Source organism: Onychomys torridus, chromosome 11 (genome assembly GCF_903995425.1).
Source record: "Onychomys torridus chromosome 11, mOncTor1.1, whole genome shotgun sequence".
Lineage (NCBI taxonomy): Eukaryota > Metazoa > Chordata > Mammalia > Rodentia > Cricetidae > Onychomys > Onychomys torridus.
This window is the reverse complement of record NC_050453.1, coordinates 53,954,967-53,980,287: the sequence shown is the minus strand read 5'-3', so window position 1 is coordinate 53,980,287 and position 25,321 is coordinate 53,954,967. Positions and strand designations below refer to the sequence as shown.

General features: G+C 34.6%; 1 protein-coding gene across 3 annotated transcripts in view; it reads left to right on the top strand.

The window, feature by feature from the left end:
* Positions 1-23,473, top strand: part of Zbtb41 (zinc finger and BTB domain containing 41) — a 33,984-nt gene extending 10,511 nt beyond the window's left edge. For all 3 annotated transcript variants that reach the window (XM_036202717.1, XM_036202716.1, XM_036202718.1), the window contains exons 5-11: positions 1,235-1,382; positions 8,845-8,974; positions 10,438-10,533; positions 12,293-12,399; positions 14,194-14,299; positions 15,191-15,279; positions 19,559-23,473. In XM_036202717.1, coding sequence (XP_036058610.1) covers positions 1,235-1,382; positions 8,845-8,974; positions 10,438-10,533; positions 12,293-12,399; positions 14,194-14,299; positions 15,191-15,279; positions 19,559-20,217 — 1,335 coding nt within the window. In that variant the 3' untranslated portion in view covers positions 20,218-23,473. The remainder of the gene's footprint in view (positions 1-1,234; positions 1,383-8,844; positions 8,975-10,437; positions 10,534-12,292; positions 12,400-14,193; positions 14,300-15,190; positions 15,280-19,558) is intronic.
* Positions 23,474-25,321: the final 1,848 nt, after the last annotated feature.

Below are 25,321 nucleotides of genomic sequence, written 5' to 3'. Positions count from 1 at the left end.
TAGTTTCTTTGACTCTGCACACGACATCCACTTCACATTATTAGGCTTTATCATCCTCAAGTCTAAAATGAGGACGCTGTTTGTAAGTTATGTCTGCTTTGTAGTCCTTTCTGAGCACTAAATGAAACAGTCCTGGAATTGTGCCTAGTTGGCGCTGTTATCTGTTACCTGTTAGTTATGTCTGCTCTGTAGTCCTTTCTGAGCACTAAATGAAACAGTCCTGGAATTGTGCCTAGTTGGCGCTGTTATCTGTTACCTGTTAGTTATGTCTGCTCTGTAGTCCTTTCTGAGCACTAAATGAAACAGTCCTGGAATTGTGCCTAGTTGGCGCTGTTATCTGTTGCTGCAGCAGCTTCACTCTTTAAATCCCTGACTTACGTCACTATTTTTCTTAATTTGTTATTTTTCAAGACAGGATTTCTTTGTGAACACCTGGCTGCCTTGGAACTCACTCTGTAGATCAGGCTGGCCTTGAACTCAGAGATTTGCCTGCCTCTGCCTCCAGAGTGCTGGTATTAAAGGTGTGCACTTACCACCACCTGGCCGCATATTGTATTTTTATATACTGTTTTCTTATTTCTGAGAACTTCGAGATAAAAGTTGAGGGGTTTTCTGTGATTTAGTTATTGATAATCCTAGTGAAATATATGATAATAATGATAAAAAAATCTTTTTATTCCTGATACAAATTTGGTTTTATTTTGTGGATTAAAAAATGGATATCCATGGGTGGAGAGGTGGCTCATTAGTTCAAAAGGCTGCTCTTGCAGAGGACCCAGATTCTGTTCCCGCTCATAAAACTATCAGAAAACTATCTCCAGGGGATTCAGTGCCCTCTTCTGACCTCCGTGGGCACCAGGCACGCATGTGGTACACATACATACATGCAAACAGTGACATGAGTAAAATAAAAACAAATCTCCTTTTTGAAAAGAAATTGCTGTCTAGGATTAAGATACTAACAGTATGTTATAGCCTTGTTAAACATAGAATGAGTGGGAATTCGTCTAACTTTAAGGTTAATTTAACATAATTCTGAACTATAATGCTTCTAGTGTTTCTTATTTTTCCCCCCTTCTTAGCACAGTTAGAAAATTGATAATACTTTGGTAAGTTTTCTGTTGGAAGATGTTTCTCTTTACTTAAATTTGTATGTTTTATCTGTATTATGAGTTTTATATTTTAGTTCAATCTCAAATTAAGGTAGCTACATTTTATATGCACTTTTATTTAGATTTGTAAGAAATCTTTTACTCGAAGACCACACTTGGAGGAACACATGATTCTGCATTCACAAGACAAACCTTTTAAGTGTACCTATTGTGAAGAGCATTTCAAATCCCGATTTGCACGGTTAAAGCATCAGGAGAAGTTCCATCTGGGTAAGTTATGTTTTCGTAAAGTAGTCATCTGGTTACTGATTATCTGATGTAGAAGAGCTCACCACTGTTAAACTGTACTTTTTCCTCTTAAAAAACTTCATTGTTTGGAGGGAGTAAAGAGAAGGGGGAAATGGAGTAATTATATTATGATCTTGAAAAAAATCTCTTGTTTGAGAGTAGTTTTAAATTCATAACAAAATTGAGAAGGTGCAGATAGTTATTGTGTTGCCAACCTCTGTATGTCCAGCATTGTCCCACATCGGCATCCCAGCCACATGGTTATCAGCCTTTGTATGTCCAGCAGCATCCCACATCGGCATCCCCATCACATGGTACAGTTTAAAAAATGATTAATGTCCAAGTTTTGGTGATTAATTATAAAATGGCTGTAGTTCTGTGTTTGCAAGTTTTGTTGTGGAGAAATTTTCAGTTTGCTGGGATAAAAATCTGAGAACATAAAGAAAAGGTCTATTGGATTGTTAGAATACATTCAGTTTGTTAGAAATTACCATATTGTCTTCCAAAATGGTTGTACCAGTTGGATTAGAGCTCCTGTTACTTTAGCATTTAACATTTGGTTTTATGAGAATTCTGTATTTAAGCCACCATAATAATTGCTTACTATATCATTGCTTCATTTGCATTTTGCTGGAGATATGATGTGGAACGTCTTTTCTCGGGTTTGTCATTTGTCTTTGACGCTCTGTCTGTCAAGTCTCTAATTCTATGTTATGGTGGGGCTGTTTTGTTTTTATTGTTGAGTTTTGAGAATGCTTTTTAAAAATACTTAGGTATTTGTGTTTGTGTGTGTGTGTCACATGTCCCTGTGTATGCCTCTGATGAGGTATTGGGACAACTTACAGGAGTTGGTCTCTTTCCACCATGTGACTCTCAAAGGACGGAACTCAGGTTATCAAGTTTAGTGGCAAACACCTTTCCCTGCTGTGTAGCATTTCTGTAGTCCCACCTGGCTCCTGCAGCCCCACAGTCCCACAGCTACTCGGACCCAAATAAACACACACAGGCTTATATTATTTTTAAACTATGGCCATGGCAAGCTTCTTGCTAGCTAGCTCTTACATCTTAAATTAACCCATTTCTACAAATCTATACTTTGCCATGTAGCTTGTGGCTTACCAGTATCTTTACATCTTGCTTCTCTTGGCATCGGCCAGCAGCTTCTCTTTTCTCCTTCCTTTCCCTCTGTTGGAATGTCCCACCTAACCTTATTGGCCAAACAACTTTATTTATCAACCAGTCAGAGCAACACACATTCACAGCATACAAAATGCTATCACCCATCGCTGCTGAACCATCTCTGGCTTGAAAATCCTTTTTTTTTTTTTTTAAAAGGAGTTATTTTAATTGTGTGTGTGTGTGTGTGTGTGTGTGTGTGTGTGTGTGTTTCCATGTTCTGTGTCTCTCTCTGGCTTGAAAATTCTTTTATTTTTTTAAGAAATTTATTTTTTATTATTTTAATTGTGTTTGTGTTTTCATGCTGTGTGTGCCCATAAGAGGGTGGAGTGTTGGATGTCTTGGGGCTAGAGCTACAAGTGGTTGTAAACTATCCAACATGTCTGTTGGGAACCTAATGGGTCCTCTGGAAGAGCAGTATGTGCTCTTAACCATCTAGCCAACTCTTCAGTCCCTTTAGATTGCTTTAGTATATTTTTTGTTATACTACTTTAGTAGTGTCTGGCTTGTCATTCATTGTACTGACAAGGTTCTGTCATGGAACAAAATTCAAAATTTTCTATTTTTTTCTATTTAGATTGATGAGCCATTTTGAGTTCATTTTTGCACAGGACACAATTTGTAGAGGACTATGTCTATAGATTTGTGATGTCTCTAGTTTCTTTCTTATGTACAAGGTTGTCAAATAGTTTTAGCTCCACTTTTTTTTATAGACCATTGTGTGGCCTTCACTTCTCTGGCAGTTTGCTTCATGTTTGAGTCTATTTGCTCTCCTGCATACTGTGTGTATTGTTACAGCTTTATAGTAAGTTAGTGTTGGTCTTCTAACTTTGTTTTTGACTTCAGTATTATGTTGTCCATTCTGGAGTTCTTGTTCTACATAAACATGAGAATCAGCTTTTCAGGCTGGGCTTGGTGACTCATGCCCAAGTCCCAGCACTCAGGAGCTGAGACAGGAGGATCAGCATAATTTTGCAACTGTTTGGGCTACATAGTGAATCTAAGCCAACTTTGTCTATATGAAGAGACCACATTAAAGAAAAAAAATGTAATTTATTGATACCCCTCAAATAATTTATCAGGAATGTTTGGGATGTCTTTAATCTTGTCTATCAAATCAGAAGTCCTGGTGTGCTTGATTGAGTCTTCCTACTTAGGAACATTTGTGCAGTTGTTTATTATTTCATTTTTGTCATGGTTTTGTCATATTTTTATCATTGTTTGTTTTAATCATCTTTATATCTTTGCTAATATTGTTAGGGTTTTTAAGCAATTTCTTCTAGAGGATTATTGAAACACTCTTGATGAACTTTGGTATTGAATTAGGGCAAAGGGAGTTGTACTTATTTGGAGTGATACTATGTATGTTCCTGTAGATCAGCAAATATGGCTTGGTTTTGTTCTGAATAGCAAAAATATCAGAGGATATAAACAGTTCACAATTGATCATTGTATAGATCTCACTAAGTGTTTGATATAGGGCATTTGATTTTATAAAAACTTTTCCTGAATGAATAAACTTAGCATATTTGGAATAAAATATTATGTGATGAGTTTCTTCCCTAATGCTTATGGTAAGAAGGAGACTTAGATTTTAAATTTGAAAGTATGGCTTGGTAATTTGTGAAAGTTAATCCTCATAATGATTTATTGTCATCCCACATGGAAGTCTTTTCAGTCATATTTCTTTTATTGGTAGCTTGAATAATAATTTATACTAAGTAAGAATAATGTGAGTAAATAACTTTATAGATGGCATGAAGCTGATAAGAGTAATTCATATACTAGAGAATAAAACATATATACTTTTAAAAGTATAGGTCATACAATAGTTGAAGACAAATTTAAAGTTATGTATAAATGCAGAGTGGTGGACTTTAGTTCTTGGACTACTTGATTATGAAGCAGTCCATCCTCCAAACTCCTTTTCATGTGGATGGGCTTAATAGCAGAGGCTTTTTAGACAGAGGCTATGGTATGAACCAATAATGAGCTGACAAAACCAATGGAGATTTAAGCTTTTTTAATAGTGTATATTCTTCAGAATTAAAGTAGTAATCAATTTTTGAATTGATCTGGAAAATTGTATTAATTTCTGGGTCAGTGTATTTAAAATGGATATTGACAAATATAGAAGTGAGTAGCTTGGCTTGTTTTCATTTTCGTTTTTGTGGGTTTTGTCTTTAGATACAACAGGGTTTTAAAATTATGTCAGTTAAAACATGTTAAGGGACCTTGAACTATTGTGCCTCAATAAAAGAGTATGTCTTGTTGTTAGATAACTTCAAGGTTATATTGTGTTTCAAGGCATATTTGATTTTGTGATTATAATGTAAAAAGCTGCTTATTGCTAGAAGATAGAGTATATTTATTTTTTAGCTTAACCCTTTCTAAGTGGTTTTTGAGTTGTTCAATCTTAGCAGTTCTAAAAAGGCATCATAAAAATAGCTGTTAAATATATTAAAAGTTCCAGTTAGAGACATCATGATTACACATTACATGTGAGGAAATTATTTTTATACTTTATTCCAGGAATAACTACTTTGTGAATGTGCATTTGTGACTGTGTGGTATATGCACATCTGTATTTGCAGGTGTACCTGATTGTGCATGCAGAAGCCAGAGGAAGATGCTCTATGCCCTGTACTGCCACTCTCCACCTTAATTCCTTTAGACAGTATCTTTGACTGAGCCTGGACATAGGCTGGTGGCCAACAAGCACCAGCAAGTCTTCTGTCTTTGCCTGCCCCACAGCGTTGAGGTCACAGATGCGCTGTCCTCTCCGGGCTTTTGACCTGGGTTCTGGGGATTTGAATTTAGATCTTCATTCTTGCTCAGGAAATGTTCTTACTCGTTTCCCCAGCCTAGTACTTACCTACTTATTATTGGACAATTAGTGGCTTCCCTTCTTTTTGATTTGAAAACTAAAGCTGATCTTTTTTTCTTAAAGTATCCTGACAAAGAGATTTTTATAATTAATATATTGATTCTACCTCCATCTGTTTCTAATTTTCTATTTTAACTTCTAGTAAATGTATCGTTTAGTAGTCACTATTTGAAGAGTATCAGATAGAAGTTCTAGGATATAAATTTAATCCACTATGTATTCTTATTTTAGAGCTTAAAAGTTAAAGTAACTTGTTTTATATAATAGTTTCTTTCCTATCGGCATATGCTGAGCTGGCTAACTCTTGAATAGGAAGTTTCTAAAAATGGTTTAACTGGATTTTTTTTGTTGTTGCTTGTTGAAAGATTATTTATTTTTCTATCATATTACATCTCAATTAGGGAAGTGTTCCCAGAAATGGTAGAAAGTGAAATTTAATTAATGTGTTAAGCTTTAGTTATAAAGGACATTGAAAAATACTCTAGGAGAAGGCACTGAACATTCAAAGTAGTACACATTTATTAAACAGCTGCTAGCCATGTAATGAGTTTTGTCTTAGTGTCTAGGGAGATTATGGCTCCAGATTAAATTACAGTGCAGAGTGTAATCAAGCAGGCCAGTAAATCACAATTCTCTGCTCACACATGCTTAGTTACTGTGTATAATTTTTGTAAAAGGTGACATTTACTAGGAAAAGAATTCATAGGTATTATGGTATCATGTAAATGAAGTGTAAGACTTCACAGTGAAGATATTTTTACTGTTATTTATGTTCAGCCACCTACAAGATGATTGAAAGAATGCTCATAGAGCTGTAGGTTTCTCATATTTCAAAGTTAATAAATGTTGCTGTGTGGATTAAACAAGATTGTATTAGTCATGGTTCTATAGAGTAGCAACGTATAAAATGAATGTCTGTCTGTCTATCTACCTATCTCCCTACCCATCTACCTATCTAGGAGATTTATTAGAATGACTTAAAGGCTGTAGTCCAGCTAATCCAACAGTGGCTGGCTCTGAATGGGAAATATGAATTCAGAAGTTGCTCAGTCCCCAAGGTTGAATATCTCAGCTGATATTCAGTATACACTGGAAATAGTTTCTAAGTCAGTGAAGGAATGGACTTGGTAGAAAGTCAGAACAAGCAGGCAAAGAGCAAATGCTTCCTTCTTCCATGTCCTTATATAGGCTTCTAGCAGAAGGTATGGCCTAGAATAAAGGTGGATCTTCCTATTTCAAATTAAGTAAAAATCCCTCACAGCTGTGTCCTCCATTTTTTTGATTTTAGTTTTAATTCCATATGTAGTCAAGTTGACAACCGAAACAGCCATTACAAAGGTAATATGTAATGGGTGTTAAGTTTGCATTCTCTTTCTCTGAATATGTTATTATTCTGATATTATAGTTATTATTTTTAAGAACTCTGAAAAATCTATTTTTGAAATAAAATAATGGGCTTATATTTTTCATAATACTTAAGAAAAAGACCAAACATGATAAACCGTATAGGTAATTGGCTTGAGAATTTCTGCTCTTTCCCCCTTTACATAATGATGCTAACAAATGGTAGATGGTGATATGGCTCAGTACCAGAGCAGATGCATGGCATAGGAAGTCACAAGATCCATCCTTAGCACCATAAAGACAATGGATAGACCACAAAGGGAATGTTTAATGACATATGTAGTAGACCAGTTTTGAGCCTAACCTCTATACTTCTTTTGCTGTGAACTGTTGTAAACTTCAGATGAGTGATTCACAAGAAACAGTGCAAGTCCCATCACCTGAAGAGATTGTTGAAGCAGCCCAACCATGCTCCAGGGTGCTTGCTTTTATAGGCCTGCTCTATTTGATGGTGCTAGTGATGCCAGTGCTGCAATCTACCTGGAACAACTCTGATTGTATTCAAAAATACATTTGTGCTGTCTATGTTATGATTGTATATTCTGTTGAGTTAGAGAGAGATCTACGTAATATGATTGGGAGTGTTATGGAGGACTTTTAATATATCTGCATTTGTAAGTGTGAGATTTTATAGTCAGATAATCTAACTTTTAAAAGCCAGATCTTATAATTCTATCCTGTGTACAAAGTTATTTTGAAGTGTTGCTTAATGGTAAGATTTTAGCTTAGCTTCATAAATAAAGATCCAATAAGGGAAAAAAATTAAAGTTGTTTTCTTTGAGGAACCCTAACAAGTAACTGAACATGCAGGTGGATGCTGTTTCTTCCTCACCCTGCTGGATGCAGCAACTGTATAGAGTTAACGGGTTAAAGAGATGTTAGGAATGGATGGTTAGTGCTTCACTCAGCTCCTGCCTGTCGTAATAGGTTCTTTGTGACTACATCTCATCGCTTTACTTTCAGCTGCACAGATACTGCCTTTTTTTCCCCGACTGTTTGGAGGCCTTTTCTTTTCTCAGTGCAGGGATTGAGGAGGGAGTTTCTACAGTCCTTAAAATGAATCAATAAATCTTTGTTGAATGAGTTAATATATTCAAATCTCACAAAGAAATATAAATTTTAAATAAGAATATGTTAAGCATGCCTGGTAGTGATACAACTTTTGAAATCTTATCTCATTTCTAATGTAGAAATATCCTATGTCCATGGATCAGTTTTGTTTTAAATAGTCTCTGAGTCCTTGTCCAAATTCTATATCTTTTCCCTATGCTGTTATGATTAATTCCTTATAATTTCTTCTCCAGTTTATTCTTGCAAATTCTGAGACACCATCTTGCACATAGATGGTTTCCTTGAGCTGTGTCTACTGTGTGTCTTTCCACCATGTTTTTCTTTTAGCTTGATGTTCAGTAGAACTTATTGTCTCAAGTTCCTTATTTGGTAAAATGGTGAAATGCAGAACCAGGAGAGGTCAGTATATCACCACGACAAGTGTGGGTTTTAGTATTGTAAGAGTGGGCAGAAATGTGTCACATTTGTTTTCAGTGTTCTCAGTGTCACTGACCAATTGTTATGTATGAGCAGCAGGTTATTTCCAAATCATGAACTGTTCATCTTTTTATTCTTTTAAAAGTTCCCATTGCCTCTTTCATAGAAACTGTGCATATAGTATTTCTTACTTTGTTTCAGTCTAGTTTGAAACTAGAAATTGGCCATTTAAATTATGAACACATAGTGTATTCCGGACTTATATTATTTTTTTGTATATAAAATATTGTACTTAGGCCTAAGGTCTAGAAATGCCCTTCAGGAATAAACAACCTAGGAGGGAAGAGAATATAAACAAATAACTTCAGTATATTAGAAATTTTGCCTATGCTCCTGATGTTGGTAGGAACAAATTTGTGGTACTTCTCTTGAATTTAACATAGTATCTATTTTTAAACTTCTAATACATGTGTTTTAAAATTTTTTTAGGACCCTTTCCATGTGATATATGTGGCCGTCAATTCAATGACACTGGAAATTTGAAACGCCATATAGAATGTACTCATGGTGGCAAGAGAAAATGGACTTGCTTTATTTGTGGAAAGTCAGTACGAGAAAGGTAATGTTATTGCACACTCAGAAAAGCTGAAGCACTTACATGTGTTATAGATTATTAATAAGGGTTATAGGAAGTAGATAACTCAGGATACTAGGTACTTGGATTATGTTTTTGCTTAAAATGTAAAAGACAAAAAAATTACAGAAGTCATATAGAAGCCAGGATTTTCAGGTTTAGATTGTTGGTTTACTACATCCTATTTATTTGTTACTTTATCTACTGGAATGTCAGGGTGGCCTTGTGAACTCTTGGAAAATCTACAGATGGATTCCATCCACAGACAATCTTCATAGTACCTTTTAGACCTTTTACTGATCTATTATATTGACAATATTGTTAGGACTATGTGTGCAACTCAGATTTTTAAAAGCATGTGCTATCTTGTATAATAGGGTGTGTGTGAAAAGTAAAACAGAAAGACATGATAAACATAAGTAGTTATTTCTGAGGAGAGAAGAGGAGAATAAGATAAGTGAGGCATTTGACAGTATGGTAATGTTCAAATTCCTAACCTGAGCATATGTTTAATGCTGTTCTTGAAAAGCAGGTGTAAGTTTTACGTATTTTTGAAGCCAAGTTTAGTGACACATGTCTGTAACCTCATTACTAGGAAGGCAAAGCAGGACGCTTACAAATTTGTCATCAGCTTGAATTACATTGTGAAATACTATGCAAAATTTAAAACTTTCAGTATATTTAAGATTCATGGCCTTCAACTTAGAATTAGAAACACTGATTTCATAAGATAAATTATGAATATGGCAGGAGAGTTGGAAAATCATGCTACTTAATATGAAATCATATTTACAGATTAGAAAATTATAAATTTATTATGTGGATTATAAATTTATTTCCCCCTTATAGAACTTATATAAAAACAAAATAATCAAGTGAGCCAAGAAAGAAAAACAGAACAAAACAAAGAAAGATAACATTTCTTTGTTTACTCTAGTTGCTTTTATACATAAATTTAGAATATCTGCAGGGGTGTTTGCCAGAGCTGGGCATCCTCTCCTGACAAACACTTGTCAGGTATTGGTGGTTCTTGTACATGAGCACCATCTGCTGGCAGAGCTTCTGCTCATGGTCTGCCTTGTGAAGTCACCTGATAGGGCATTGACCTGAAAACCAGTCAGAGTGGGTGGAAAAGCCCACAGAAGTCAGGAACACTTCCTTCTACTTCTCTCTCCCTAAATAACTTTGTCCATCCTGATTCAGGCCTCTAAGTGTGTAGAAAAACTCTCAAAGTTAGAACTACAGGTGTTCTGGCAAAATGCTTGCTGAAGTAATGGTTAAACTGTAGTTCTCAGTTCTAATAGAGGATTTGAAATCTGCATTTACTATGTACAGTGGCATTAGTAGAAATATAATGGGTGTATCTATATGAGAGAATATAAGATTAAGAACTCTGGAATATATATTATATATGTATATATATGTAATTAAAAATTTTTTAAACACAGAACTACTTTGAAAGAACATTTGAGAATACATAGCGGAGAAAAACCTCATCTTTGTAGTATCTGTGGGCAAAGTTTTCGTCATGGAAGCTCATACAGGTAAGTTACCTTCCCTTATATTAAATGAGATAAAATTACAGGTCTGCTTTAATTGTATTTCATTATAAATGCCTTGTTCAATTAGATCCTTTCTTAGACTTATGATATGCAGCTAGGAAAACATTACTGACTTTTTTTTTCCTACAGATTTAAATAATTATCTTTATTCTCTGTGTAAAACATTAATATTTTCTCATTAACAACTTTACCAAAGTCTTTACTGAACTGTCATTATTTAAATATTTAATTATTTGTCTTTGGATGAAAATAGTATTAATGCTCTTTTCCAAGCTTTGTTTATTTCTTTATCCTTCTGTAGAAATAATTCTAAACAGTCTTATTAAATAAGAAACACAGAGACAAATAAAGAGTTATAAGCCCCAGAGGTCAGAGCACTAGCGAATAGCCTTTGGCTTACCAGCCATCCTTCCCCTGAGAAAAGAGACCTACTTCCTGAGTATGTCTGTATTTTTTATTGACTTTCTGTTCTGCCTTCTCATTGGTTCTAAACCCAATCACCTGACTTTGTCACTGCCTGTCTATACAGACCTCTAGGTCTCTATGGTTGGTACTTGGATTAAAGGCGTGTGTCTCCATGCTGGCTGTGTCCTTGAACACACAGAGATTCTGTCTGCCAAGTGACTGGTTTTAAGGGCGTGTGCTACCACTACCAGACTTCTGCTAAATGGCTTGCTATTAGCTCTGACCCCCAGGCAACTTTATTTATTAACATACAAATAAAATCACATTTCAGCACAGATAAAATATTACCATATCCTTCATTGTAGAAGAATATAGTTATATGGAAATAAGATTAAGGACTTTGGAATTCTCAGTTTTAGGTGGCCTTCTGTGCACTGTTACTTGTTTAGTTTCTTTTTATGTTCGAATGACTGTAACTTAAGGGTCTGAATTTCCCCTTCAATAGGTAGGTACTAAGAAATATGTATGACTTTAATTTTTCTTAGTAAATTCTAGAATTGTAATGTTATGGCTTTAATAGTGATAGTTTCATTTATTATCTCTTTAACTGTAAAGAGATTATTTTCTCTTTAGATGTAGTCTAGTCATTTGATTGTTTTAGTTAATGTAAAGTCAACCCTTGTTTTAGAAACTTGAGGAGAAAAGCTATTTCATTATTTATAGAAATAATGTATAACAACATTATAGAAGTAAAAAAGATTCAAACTAGGTCAGTTTCAATAATTTAAACCTTTTATTGTTTATCTTTTAATATAACGCACCATTTTCTAGTGTGAAGTAGTAAAAGTGTAATTTTTATAAGCGAGGTCTTTTAAAATATTGTGATTTTTCTGCTGTCAATTTATATATATTGTCAGTTTTCCAAGTAGTATAATAATCAGTTGTTATTATCAGTAGCTGTCATTATCATGTGGTTGTTTGTATACTTTATCCACTTGTCCAGTTCTGATTCCTGAAATATATCCTTGAGACTCAGATCAGTAACACTCACAATCATTTTTAGAGTCTGTGAGGTATATTTAATATCTAATAACTTAGGAAGTATCTAGAACTATATGGGGTATGCAAATTTCAAAGTGCTCTTTGAGGAGAGGTGAATAGGTACCCCAGATCTTTGTTTAAAAGATGGATAAGGACTCTGAAAGTCCTACATGCAGAGCAAATGATATGAGGGTGCTTGAGCAGACAGCCTGTTTTCATTTTTTAATCATTTATTTATTATCAAGCACTTTCATTCCACACAAGTTTCAACAGTCTTTGTTCTTTTATATTATAGGCTTCACCTAAGAGTACATCATGATGATAAAAGATATGAGTGTGATGAATGTGGAAAAACATTTATTCGCCATGACCACCTAACAAAGCACAAAAAAATACATTCAGGTAACTTCTATTTTGTGTTGCTCTTTCCAAAACTGTTTAAAAAAACAATGTAGAGAACATAATATTGCTTTCTGAGTATGCTAGTTCTTGTTTTAATAGTCGGACATTTGCTGGTCACTCCTTTATAATGATGGTTTTTAAACCATTTTGTAAAAGCATCTGGAAATAGGTAAATCTTATCATAACATGTTTACCAAACTTTTAAAGTTTAGTTTTGAATAAATTCTCAAAGTTTATAATTGCATATTATACTGATGTATTCAGCAGTACTATTGGCACTTTCCTGAAGAGAAAACCGTATTTCTCACTATGATTATATTTGAGAAATTAGTGAAAGTCTGGTGTTTTAAAGGGACATTATTACAACTAAGCATTAAAGTTTATGTTGTGGAATTTGAAGAATTATATTTGGAGAAGAATTTCTTTATAGTCCTGACCAGTTTTCAGATATTTACATTGTGTTTTCATCTCAGATGAATGTTCAGGAAATGCTGTGAGAGTCAACTATGTGAGCACAGTAATGGGAAATAGCCATCTCTATGTGCACAATAGAACTGGTGATTATCATCAGTATTATAAACATTCCTTAAATAGGAAGTGTGATAGATGGCTTTCTTAATGACCACAGCCAGGCAAATTGCAGCTAACCTTACTACTAAGAGATTAAAGGTCTGATGACATTGTAATTGAGGTTATGCATTTCCATTTCTAGTGAGGGAATTCTGAGTTTAATTCTAGAAATCACATGCATTAATTGCACATTGGTATCGATACAATGGTGTTTAATGATCAACCTTTGAATGGAAATGTAATAATAGGTAATCCAGTAAAGTTCTCATTGTATTTACATTTTTGCTCATTGCCATGTAAGAAACCTTCATAGATGAAATATACTTTTAAAATACAAAGATCTGGAAATGTTCAGGTCTTTTTTTCTAAGTACGGAAATAGTTCCCCTGAATTTAATATATGTTCATGTGAGGTCTTTCATATCTAGAAAATCTATGTACTCCTAATCAACATCTTGGGTTTGAAGTAATTTTATTTATCATGTTCTGCATTGAAAGATAAAGTCAGATGTCTACCACGAAAGGTTACTAATTTCTCCATGTGAGCAAACATCCACATTCATGAAATTAGGTATGAGCTCTTTGGGAAATGTTGTTGGTTGTTTTTACTATTTGCTCTTTTGTGAGGCCCACCATCCAGCTCCCAAACAAATCACACACACAGGCTTATTCTTAAATGTAGATGCCTGGCCTTGGTTTGGCTTGTTTCCAGCCAGCTTTTCTTAAATTCTCCTTCTACCTTTGCCTCTGGGCTTCTCCTTCCCTTACTTCTGTGGTCTTGCTTTCACTCTGACTCCATGGCTGGCTGTGTGGCTGGGTTGCTGGCCCGTTTCCCCCTCTTTCTGTGCCTACTTCTTGTCCTCCCTGATATCTTCTTTTGTTTCTTCTCTCTGCCTGCCTGCTCTGCTTATTTTTCTCTCCTGCCTCCCCACTGGCCCTTCAGCTCTCTATTAGACCATCAGGTGTTTTGGACAGGCACAGTAACAGTTTCACAGAGTTAAACAAACGCAACATAAACAAAAGTAGCACCCCTTAAAATAATATTCCACAACAGGGAAAGACAATTGAATGAATGATATAAAGGAAATAACCCAGATTAAAGGGTGGCTTTGTTTTCCTGGTATTCCATCAAATAACCTTGCTGTTGGTCATTATTTCTGGAGAAGAAAAGAGAAAATTAAAATGCCTATTATGTTAAAAGAAATATGTGTGCCTTTGTTTTCAGGTGAGAAGGCCCATCAGTGTGAAGAATGTGGAAAGTGTTTTGGTCGGAGGGATCATCTCACTGTTCATTACAAGAGTGTGCATCTGGGAGAGAAGGTGTGGCAAAAGTGAGTGAAAGAGGAACTTTCCTCTTCACTGCCGTTGGCGGTGTCACGGATGGAGAAAAATTTATGTTTCCTTTGTTCTGTTTAAGTTGGAACAAGTTAATCATCTCTCTCTCTTTGGTTTCTATATTCCTCTAAAGTCTTAAAAGAAGTGTGTACACACACACACACACACACACACACACACACACACACACATTTGGGTGCGCTGTTTTTACCTGCCTCAAACACTAGGCATGGGCTCACTCAAATGCTACTCATTCCGCAGATGTCATAGTCCTGACAATTAAAATTTGATTTTGACCTTGACAATATTTGTTAGGCATTCTACTATGCTGCTACCTATATTAACTATGGGGCCAATTATAGATTTACTTTATCTGTGTGTAAAAAAGAAAGGATTCACATTTGAGATTATTTCAGTTTCTTTTAATCAGGCTCAATATCTGTCTCTTTAATTAACTGAGTTATAATTTACTTAAGGTGAAACTTACCCTTTTAGTGTGTTTTTCTACAGTCTAATAATCATCGCCATCAGAATGTAGAATATTCTAATTATCATAAATTTTTTGTCCTGAACCTCTTTCCCATTTAGCCCAGTAGTGATGCTTTTTACTCCTTTTTTCTGCATTCTTTCCTTTGTGTGTTTAATAGCTAATTAAAAGTTGAGTTGATTTAAGACATTCTGAAGTTTTATTCTTACAAGTGTCTTTTGAGAAGTTCTTCTATGAAATGTAACTGGAGAAAGCCCCTTGAGGCTAGCTCTGGTTTTAAAAGTACCTCTGTTCATCCAGGCTTGTATGCTTTATGTGACATTTGTCTGTACAGTTTTAGAATTTTCAATTTTTTTTATTATTGATAAAAGTTAAGTAGATGAACCATTTACTTTCTTAGATATAAAGCAACATTTCATCAATGTGATGTTTGTAAGAAGATTTTCAAAGGAAAATCAAGTCTGGAAATGCATTTTCGGACACATTCAGGTAAAACTTAAGAGTACTCTATGCAGATCTTTGTGTAACTACAATATATCCATATGTATTATTCTTGACTCAAACTTTTACATACAATATTTTTATTAAAGTTCATGTCATGAATAGGAAGTGTTTTTGTTTTCTTCTCAATTTCAAGAATTTGGGAAACTTTCCTGTAGAGACTAGCCCAAGCTAGAGTTCTCTTTTCTCCTTTTCGTTTGCCCTGTGCTTCTCCTGGGTGAGCTTTGTAAGGTTTTCTTAGGCTTCTGGTGCCGTTATCTTCTCTTTTAAAAGAGTTGTGCATGTATCTCATGACTCATAGCAAGTCGTAGTGTATGTGTTTGTTTCTCCTATAGCTGCTTGTGGCCCTGAGGCAGCTAGAGTATAAGTCTCTCCTTTTGATGTACTCCACTTGCTCCTCTAGAATGAAGTAGAGGGTACATTGATTTCACTTTTCCCTCGTACATAGAAAATTGAAGATTTTTTTTCTTAAATCAAGAAGTATGTTTATGTACTTAAAACTTCTTTGTTTTTTACTCAATTTGTATATTTTAAGCTGCCATTCTGAAAGACACAAATTATATCATGAATGTTATAGTGGAAGTAACTTATTTTGGATAATTTTTAATATCAAATAGTTTCTAGTAAAGATTTATTACTGATACAGTGATGTTGCTAAAAGCAAAATTATATGCTTCCAATGAACAAGTTTTAGGAGTGCATACATAGGAGTATAAACTGAAGAAACCTTGTTAATGTTGTTTTTCAGGTCAGTTTTAAGTAAAAACCAAATAGAACATAGAAAATAGATAATGAACACACAGTAAATTAAATTGAGACTACTGATAGTTTAATTCATAGCAGTTGAAATGTATCTGGCTATTACATACTTGGTGTGAAATAGAGACATCCTTCCACTCTTTGAAAGTTGAGATGAACCCTATCATAGAGTGAAACAACTACTGTAGCTATGGTGGAATATAAAGGGAAGAAATAATTTAAAGCAAAAGTCAGCAAGTATCTGTAAAGAGCCAGATAATAAATAGATACTCCAGACTGTTTCTGTCATAGTCACTTAACTATGTTGCTGTAGCACGAGAGTAGCTGTAGGTATTATTACAAGTGGATGCATCTGTGTTCAGTAAAACTATAAAAGCAGCCATCGGTCTAGATTTAACTTACTGAGACCTAGATAGGACTTGACAAAGTGACTCTTCCAAAAATGGATTACATAGTTTCCCAAATCCACAACCCAGCTTTATCTGGGCATGAGAGTTAGTATTTTGTATAGTTCATGATGATCATTGAAAAGGCGTTATCCCAAGTGTCAGCTTATCAACTCACATTCCAGAAAATGAGCTCTTAATGTTTCCTGGGTAGAGCACCCTCATTCAGGATATAGAATTGCTAAATTTATGAAAGGAATTGCCAATTATATAGTAATTTTGTAGTATGATTTAACTAGAGGATGGTGAAGAATATTGAACCACCCTTACTGAAGTGACTAGCAGTGCCCTTTTGGTGACCAAAAAGTTTTGTTGTCCTGGCTGGGGAGATAGGTTATGTCCTTGCCTTGCAAACAGAAGGACCCAATCTTGATTCCTAGAACCTGTATATGAGGGCTGGTGTGGTGGCACCCATTATAATTTCATCAAGGGAGGTGATCTTTGGAAGAATGAAGACAGGCAGGTCCCAGGACAACCTCAGGCCAATGAAGATACTCTGTCTCAAAAACAAACAAAAAACCCAGGGTGGACATATCTGAGGTTGACTTCTGGCTTTCACAAATGTTTAGACACACCTGTACCCACATGAACATGTATGCATATACAGGCAATCCACGATTTTACTCTCTAGGTTTTTTTTTTGTCTTGAAATCCTTAGGGCATTACATGTTCTTTGGTTTTATGATCTCCTTATTTAGTTTTTGTGATATGTTAGCACATCATTTCCGCAAACAAGGTACAATATAGGTTATTTTCAGTTTGAATTCATCTTGCTTTCCTATGACGAACATCTAGTCTTGCTTTCAACTACAAAAATGAGAGAAATTAGTTGGGAAGTTCCTAAGATTTTCTTCTTCAGATAGATTATTCTCACCCATTTCTTTGGCTTGTGCAGTTCTCAGAATGTATACATACATACATACATACATACATTCTCCTCACAGTCTTGTTGGAATGTAATGTATTAGTTAAAATTAGCATAAGGATGACAAGATAGATGCTTAGGGCTTGATTTTTCAGTTTTTTCTTTTCTTTTTTGAAGTTCAATATGTATTGTTCTTATAAACTATTTTTATTGAAGATAGCTCATAAAGTGCACAAATCTTAATGGAAAGTCCAGTATACTTTTTATGATGAATTCATCAATGTTATCACTATTCAGATCATGCTATATAATAGTAGTAGGCTGTTAAAAGCATTCTCATGACTGCTCTTGCCGAATAACATCCTTGAAAGATGGCTATTTTGATTTACATTACCAAAAATTAATTTTCCCTGCTTGACTTTCATATAATGTAATGTCTTTTTTTGGGGCGGGGCAGGGGGACACCGACGACGACCCAGCTACCAAACAAATCACACATGGAGAAGTAGTCTTACTTATGAATGCCTGGCCTTAGTTTGGCTTTTTTTCTTGCTTCTCCTCCCCAGATTTCTCCTATTTATTCTCTCTGCCTGCCAGCCCCGCCTATCCTTTCTCCTGCCTTCCTCTTGGCAGTTCAGCTCTTTCTTAGACTATCAGGTGTTTTAGACAGTCAGAGTAAATACAGCTTCATAGAGTTGAACAAATGCAACAAAAGTAACACTCTTTAATATTCTACAACAATGTAACCTTATGTTTATTCCCTTTTCATTTTTCTTTTTGTGGTGAGTAAATCCAGCTTTTTTTGTCTCATTTTTTGGGTGGATTTTTTTCTAGATTAGTATCTACTTTCTAGGAAAAATAAGATCATCACCTTTTAGGGTGCACAAATGCCTTTGTTTGTTTGTTTGTTTGTTTGTTTCTTTTTTTTTTTTTGAGCTGAGGATCGAACCCAGGGCCTTGTGCTTGCTAGGCAAGCGCTCTACCACTGAGCTAAATCCCCAACCCTCACAAATGCCTTTCAGTGTCCCTCTTTTCCTTACATGTGTTGTATAGGTTTTAATTTTATAGCTATTTTAATAGAACTTGGGACATATAAGGACTTTTGGGGGTGTGGGGACATTTTAAATTGAACTCTGGGCCTTATGTTTGTGAGGCAAATACTTTCCCACTGCTACATCCCCAGCACAAGCTTCAGCACTGTTACCATTTGCTGACCCCTTCCTGGGTTTTACTCTCCACCTTCTGATAACGCAGTTACCATCACTGTGGCTGTCACATTCCTCGGCAGCGCGCTCCCTTCTGGTTTCAAAGCTAGCAAATTGGAGTTGAGGGCTGTCACATCTGCCTTTCCCTTCCTTAGTTGTCAGCCACTTTCTAAGGTCTCCTGAAGTTATTTGGCTCCTTTGATAATGCAGTCAATCTGCCTATTTCAAAGTCTTAACTTTAGCACACTGCAAAGCCTATTTTACTGTGTAAAGTAAATATTCATGGCTTCTGTAGAGTAGAACACATATGCCTTTAAGGGGTTATTATTCTGCCTAGCACTTTGGTTGTGCTAGGAATTTTTTCTTTAATAAATAAAAAAGCAAAATAAAACTACAGTGTAAGAACCTAACTGCAGAAGAATCAGGAACTGATTTGGTATTCTTAATTATTTTCCCCAATGAAATTTAAAAGTTTTGATCTTTTGTTAGAAACCAGTGTTACTACTTTTTGTTCACCTCCACCATCAAACACAAAAACAAAAACAAAAGTTAGTTAAGAGTTGTTCTTCTGGTTTTTATATATTTTATAGGTAGAAGGATATCAAATGTTTCAGTTTAAAAAACCTTTTGTGGTTTTTTTTTTTTAAGTAGTAATAAAGTAATAGCAAGCAATAGTAAGGTTTATTAAGCACTTAACACACTGAGAATAGGGCTAAGCAATTACTTTACTTTTTTAGGCACTACATTGTTGGTAGGGAACTAGGCTTAAAAATCTGTCTACTAAATAGTTTATTCAGGAATTAAGCCCAGATCATTTTGACGTTTAATTCACTATCTTTATGAGTTTGATAGGCTTTCTTCATTTATGATTGCTTAAAATACTACTGTTTTTACCAAGGTTTTAACAGATATGCATTTGAAAAATTTGCTATTTAAATTACCGTTTTATCAAATGGGTACATTATACATTAATTTTATTTTTGTTTATACAGGTGAAAAACCATACAAGTGTCAAATTTGCAATCAGTCTTTTAGGATTAAGAAAACTTTAACAAAACACCTGGTTATTCACTCTGATGCCCGACCTTTCAATTGTCAGCACTGTAATGCAACATTTAAGCGGAAAGACAAGCTGAAATACCACATTGATCATGTTCATGGGATAAAATCTCCTGATGATTCTCTCAGTACTTCTGAGGAAAAACTCGTGTCTTTGCCAACAATAGAGTACTCATCTGATGATAAGATCTTTCAAGCAGAGACAAAACAGTATCTGGACCAGCCCAAAGTTTATCAGCCGGAAGCCAAGACTATGCTACAGAATGTGTCTGCGGAAGTATGTGTTCCAGTAACATTGGTTCCAGTTCAGATGCCTGACACCTCCAGTGATCTGGTGCCTCATACCACCACACTTCCCCCATCATCCCATGAGATTCTGCCACCACAGCCTCAGCCAACTGATTATCCACGGGCAGCAGATTTAGCTTTTCTGGAAAAATACACTCTTACTCCTCAGCCTGCAAATATAGTTCACCCAGTCCGACCTGAACAGATGCTAGATCCTAGAGAACCGTCTTATCTTGGAACATTATTGGGCCTTGATAGCACAACTGCTGTCCAGAACATGTCCAGTAGTGAGCATCGCTCATGAGTAAACATTCCATAGACCTTTTGATGCTTGTATGCTGACAGCCAGAAACTACTGGCTTTTCAATTAGTAGGGCTGCTATTTTTTTTTCTTTTTCTTTTTTTCTAATTTCTCAAGTCTTCAGAACAGCTTCAAATCAAGAAGTTTATTTCTATTGACTGAATACTTGGACACATTTCGCCATAATATTTGAAGTATGATTTTTTTAAAAGGTTACTTAGTACTAATTTTGAATGGATTTTTAAATTTCAGATTATTAGCTGCTGAAAATGGTGGAGGGTATTTTTTAAATCATCAATGGAATTTTTCTATTCCTTTATCTTTTTTTTTGAGACAGGGTCTTTGACTGTAGCCCAGGGTGGCCTCAATTTGTGGCAATCTTTCTTCTGCCTTAGCCAACCAGGTGTGAGCCCCAAGCCAAAGTTTACTTTTAGTCAGCTCTATTCTCCCTTCCCCATATTGCTATGAAGTTTGAAGGACCATGTAGCCTACAGGAAGGAGTGTAAGCACGTCAAAAATTGCAAACTTTTAATACTAATTAAATATTATTATTTCATTCAGATTTTCAAAATTCAGATTTGAAATTTCTTACATGATTATGTAAGAATCTTGGTATTTCTATCTTGTCATCTAGTCATTATTTTTGTCATTATATTTGGGGTTTTCACAATCTAAAAGTTAAAAGCTAACAAATATAAGACTAGGAGGCTAAATAAAATGTATGATTATTATTTTAATCCAGATAATTGGGCCTGCACTCAACTATGATGAATAATAAATACAAATAGACCTAGGCATTAGATTACCTAATTGAATATATCTTAATGAAAAATATGACAGTTTTACCTAGATATTATCAAGACACATGCACGTCTTGTATTTGGTCATTGATTCCATATTCACAGAATGTTTCAGCATCTAGATGTGTAAAGAAGAGACAGCTGTAACTAAATTAATGATGGTTTAATTAAATAATGTATTTAGTGTTTCATTTACAAAATTTGGCTGGCAGAAATAGGGAAACAGAAACTAGATGTTTCATATATAATATCAGGAAAGGTGCCAAACCCATTCTCAAATTTGCCCAAATTTAACGTAGTTTTTCAGTTGAGTGTACTACTATTTGTATACAGATTTACACTCAAGCCAGAACTTTAATTTTGCTTCCTTATGAGATCTGTTTCTATTCTTCAGTCTTGTTTTTAGATGAGACAATTGAAAGCTTGGTGAAAGGAAATAGCAATCACAGCAACACCTCAATGATAAATTTTAAGCGAAGAAAAAGCCTGCCAAAATTATAAAAATTCCTTTAAAGATGTGCACTTTGCATTTTTTCTCTGTTTTAACTCAATTTCTACTTAACCTAGGATGAGGTTTTCCTGGTGGGGGTGCTTGAGGGTTAGACTAGCAGAGTTGACTTACTGTTAACATACAGTTTGTATGTAAACTACTGGAAAATTAGCAGTTTTTAAAGTTTTCTATTTCAATTTGTTTACACTCCTAATTGCTTTTAGCACTTTTTTGTGTGTAAACTATAAAGTCTTGCCTAGCCCTGTGGGTTTTGAAAACATATTACAAATAAAATAATGAACTTTTAGTGAATAAAACATAATCAATAATGAGGAAACTGTTTAAGCACTTAAGAAATGAAGGTACTTTATAGGAACAGTTGCCATAGTAATGTTCAAACAAAGAGCATGTTGCAAATTGAGGCATTAACCAAAGTACTGATATAAATAATAAAGGTAACCTGAGTTTTGCCTCAGTTATGAAAGTTTGGTTGTAATTGTCTTTGAACCAGTAGGCTTAATTTCATATTATTTCTTATTGTTAAAGCATTCTTATTTACTTAGCGTGGAAATGTTCAATGGGAACTGATGATGGAGCTGGACTCTGAGGCACAATGAGTCCTAGACTTTCAAATCAAGTATCAGGAATATGGATTTATGATTTTTGTCCTAAAGTCAGATAAGACTTTAACTAAATATCTTATTAAATTAAAACATCATACCTATAAATATACTTTGCCTTAAAGATAAGCTACTGCAGAAAAATTTGGGTTTATCAAAAAAGGCAAATGGTCTATATGTGTGTAATGTGCATGATATATTGTATATTTTAGCAGAAAAGGAGGATACAACATTTCCACAGTGAAAATAATACCTGGGGTTTTGAAAAGTATTTAAGGTTCTTTTAATAATATTGTTCTAATACTTTAAATATATGATTTAATTTTAGGAATTGGTTTACTTAGGACTTTTCAAGAATATAGCTCTTATGTAAAGTGAAATACAATTGTATAATTGTACTTAGTTATTATTGTAGATAAGCTGGAATACTGTATTATTGAAAACATTTTCACATGTTATCTCATTTGGACCTTGTAAGCAGTTCTGAACTAGAAAGGGAATGATGTATTTCCATGTTATAGAGAAAGTACTTATTTGAACTCTGGTGGCAGACTGCAATTCATGGAAGAAGAAGACGTAGCATTAATGAATGCATACTCTGTGCCAGGCACTACATTCTCTTGTTCCTAATGCAGTCTGGCGGTAGTCAGTATAATACATGTTAGAAATAAGTAAAACGATGATAATGGGGAAATTGCTTTGCTCACTCTAGTTTCCAAAAATGTAAGAACATGGATTTCGGTAAACTGAATGTATATTAGCTCTCAAAGGAGGCACAAACAGTATAAAGGGAGCCCCACTCTTCATGGTTCACCTTTCTATGACTCTAAAATCATTGTTTTGTAACTAAGCTTAAAATTTTGAATCTCACAACTAAGTTTAGCCTCATTGTGAATATTTTATTTTGTGGGTATAATTTATTGTTTTAAATTAATTTTGATAGATAACAGTTAGCACTTAATCTGTAAATTGAATAAGTTATTGAGTACAGAAATTTATTAACTTACTATCTTCGACTTAATGCACCAAAGATTTTGAGTAGGTATTGGATAGTTTAAAAGAATTTAAATTCTTTGTTGTTTGACTATATCTTTGTCCAAAGAAGCACAGTTGAAGTCCTTGGATAATAGATTTAAAAGAAAAATTGTTAGTTTGAATACTGAGATTAAGTATTAAATGTTTGTGTTTATGTGTATAAAATAAGTAGGGAAACTACTCTGGGAACAGTCACACTGACCAACCAGTTACAAGTTAGAATACTAATTTCTCTCAGTTTAGTTGGATGCTGTTTTTTAATGAACACTATTGAATAATAAGCTTATATTTTACACTACATCACAAAAATAATTTCTGCCTTAGTGTTTTTTTTTTTTTTTTTTTTTTTTTTCAGATCAAGGTGAGGTTATTTTTCTAAGAAACTCTTTGGTTTTGGCAGCCTAAAATACCACTTAACCATAGGGTTTGTTCCTTATGCCAGCAAGACACCTTCAAGCAACGACAAAAATAGTAAAGTTTGCAGTCTTTTAATTTAGACCTTTACTGCTGGGGAAAAGAGGAATAAAACTAGCATTTTCAACTGGTGCTTTATAATTAAGTGACTGCCTTTTAAGTGATGGTAGCATAAAAGAAGTATACTAATTTCTCTCAACCTTAAAAAGTGTCAAAAACACCTTTGCAGAGTGACTAAAGTGTTAAGGGCTAATAAATACCATCCGTTGTTTTCACTCAATCACATCCTAACTCAACACAATTAACCTGGTATGTTTATGAACTTGAATGTTGTTCCTACCATATCACTCTAATTTATTATTGACAGGAGGTTTGGAGCATTAGTTCTTTAAGAGTGTTCTTTTAGACCATCTTTTCTGGATTGAATACTTCGTACTTTTTCAGAGATGTGTAGTTTTGTAGTATTGTTTCGGCTCCCTAGAGTGTACTGGTAAATAAATGGCTTGTTTGTTTTGTTTTATTTTTTGGTTCTGAGTCTTATGTTTGTGTTGCCTGCTGGCTGGGCAACAGCCTTTTACATAGTTTTCTGTTAACTTAGAAAAATTGGTATTAAATGATAGTGTGAACATTGGTTTTTTTGATTTACATGTCATTTTTTTTTTTTTTTTTTTAAGTTTCTACTGTGGCCTTAATGGTTACTGGAGTCACTCCTCAGCCTGTCTAGATGCTTAGAACAATCTGACAGAAGGAATAGTACCTCTGCCCCTCACGTCACCCTCTATCTCTGATTGCTCTCTTATGTAACTTGTTGCCATGAGCGCACAGCTCTGCACTGAAGACTTAGTTCACTTTCCCGGAACTGAACATGATTGATGGTGTGAGATTGATGGTGGGAGCAGCAGCATCCCAGTCTACACAGAACTTGAGTTGATGACTCAGAAAAAAGCACGACCTTTCAACAGAGTCATGTTTGGACATTTTAAGATTTAGTGCCAAATTGAAAAAGACTGAAAATGCATTATTTAATAAGAAGTAAGTAGTGTTTCTAAATCTTTAAGTAGAATTATGTTAAATGTTACCTGCTATTAGCGTGAATAATGGATGAGAATAATTTTCTACACAGCAGATAGGAACTAGACCAGTTCTACATATCCTGCTCATTTCTATTGCACATTTCCCTTTAAGTTTCCTGCGAGTGTTCCTTTATTTGGGTATCCTTCCATGGTTATACAATTTTTACTTATGATAATTCCCCTATGGTATCTGCATGCTTTCTGTGCTTCCTCTTTGGAAGTAGATCACTATGATAAAAGCAATAGGATTAGTTTGTGTGGAAGATGAGATGAGGGATGATTTTGTAGAGAAGGTGTGTTTATGTTTTAACTTGATGTATATTGATCTTAAGTCTGTGTCCTTTGAAAGATCCCAAAACCAGTTAGTCTCTGCAGCCATTTATTTAGAGAGAATTTAAGGATGTTATTTGGAGAACAGATGTTATTCAAAGATGAAAACCTTTATAAAAGCATTTCAGATTCTTAAGTAAAGCCAAGTAATTTCAATGCTTGTGTTACTGCTGGAGATTCTGAAATGTCTGGGATGAAGAGCATGTGCACATCTCACTGTCACTATGCCTTTCTGTTTGATATTCCTGCTTGCATAAAGTTGAATAATGTACTGTGGTGTAATTATAGAACTTCCTTTATTCAACAATCAGACTTTTCTCCTTGTAAGTAAAACTGTATTACAGT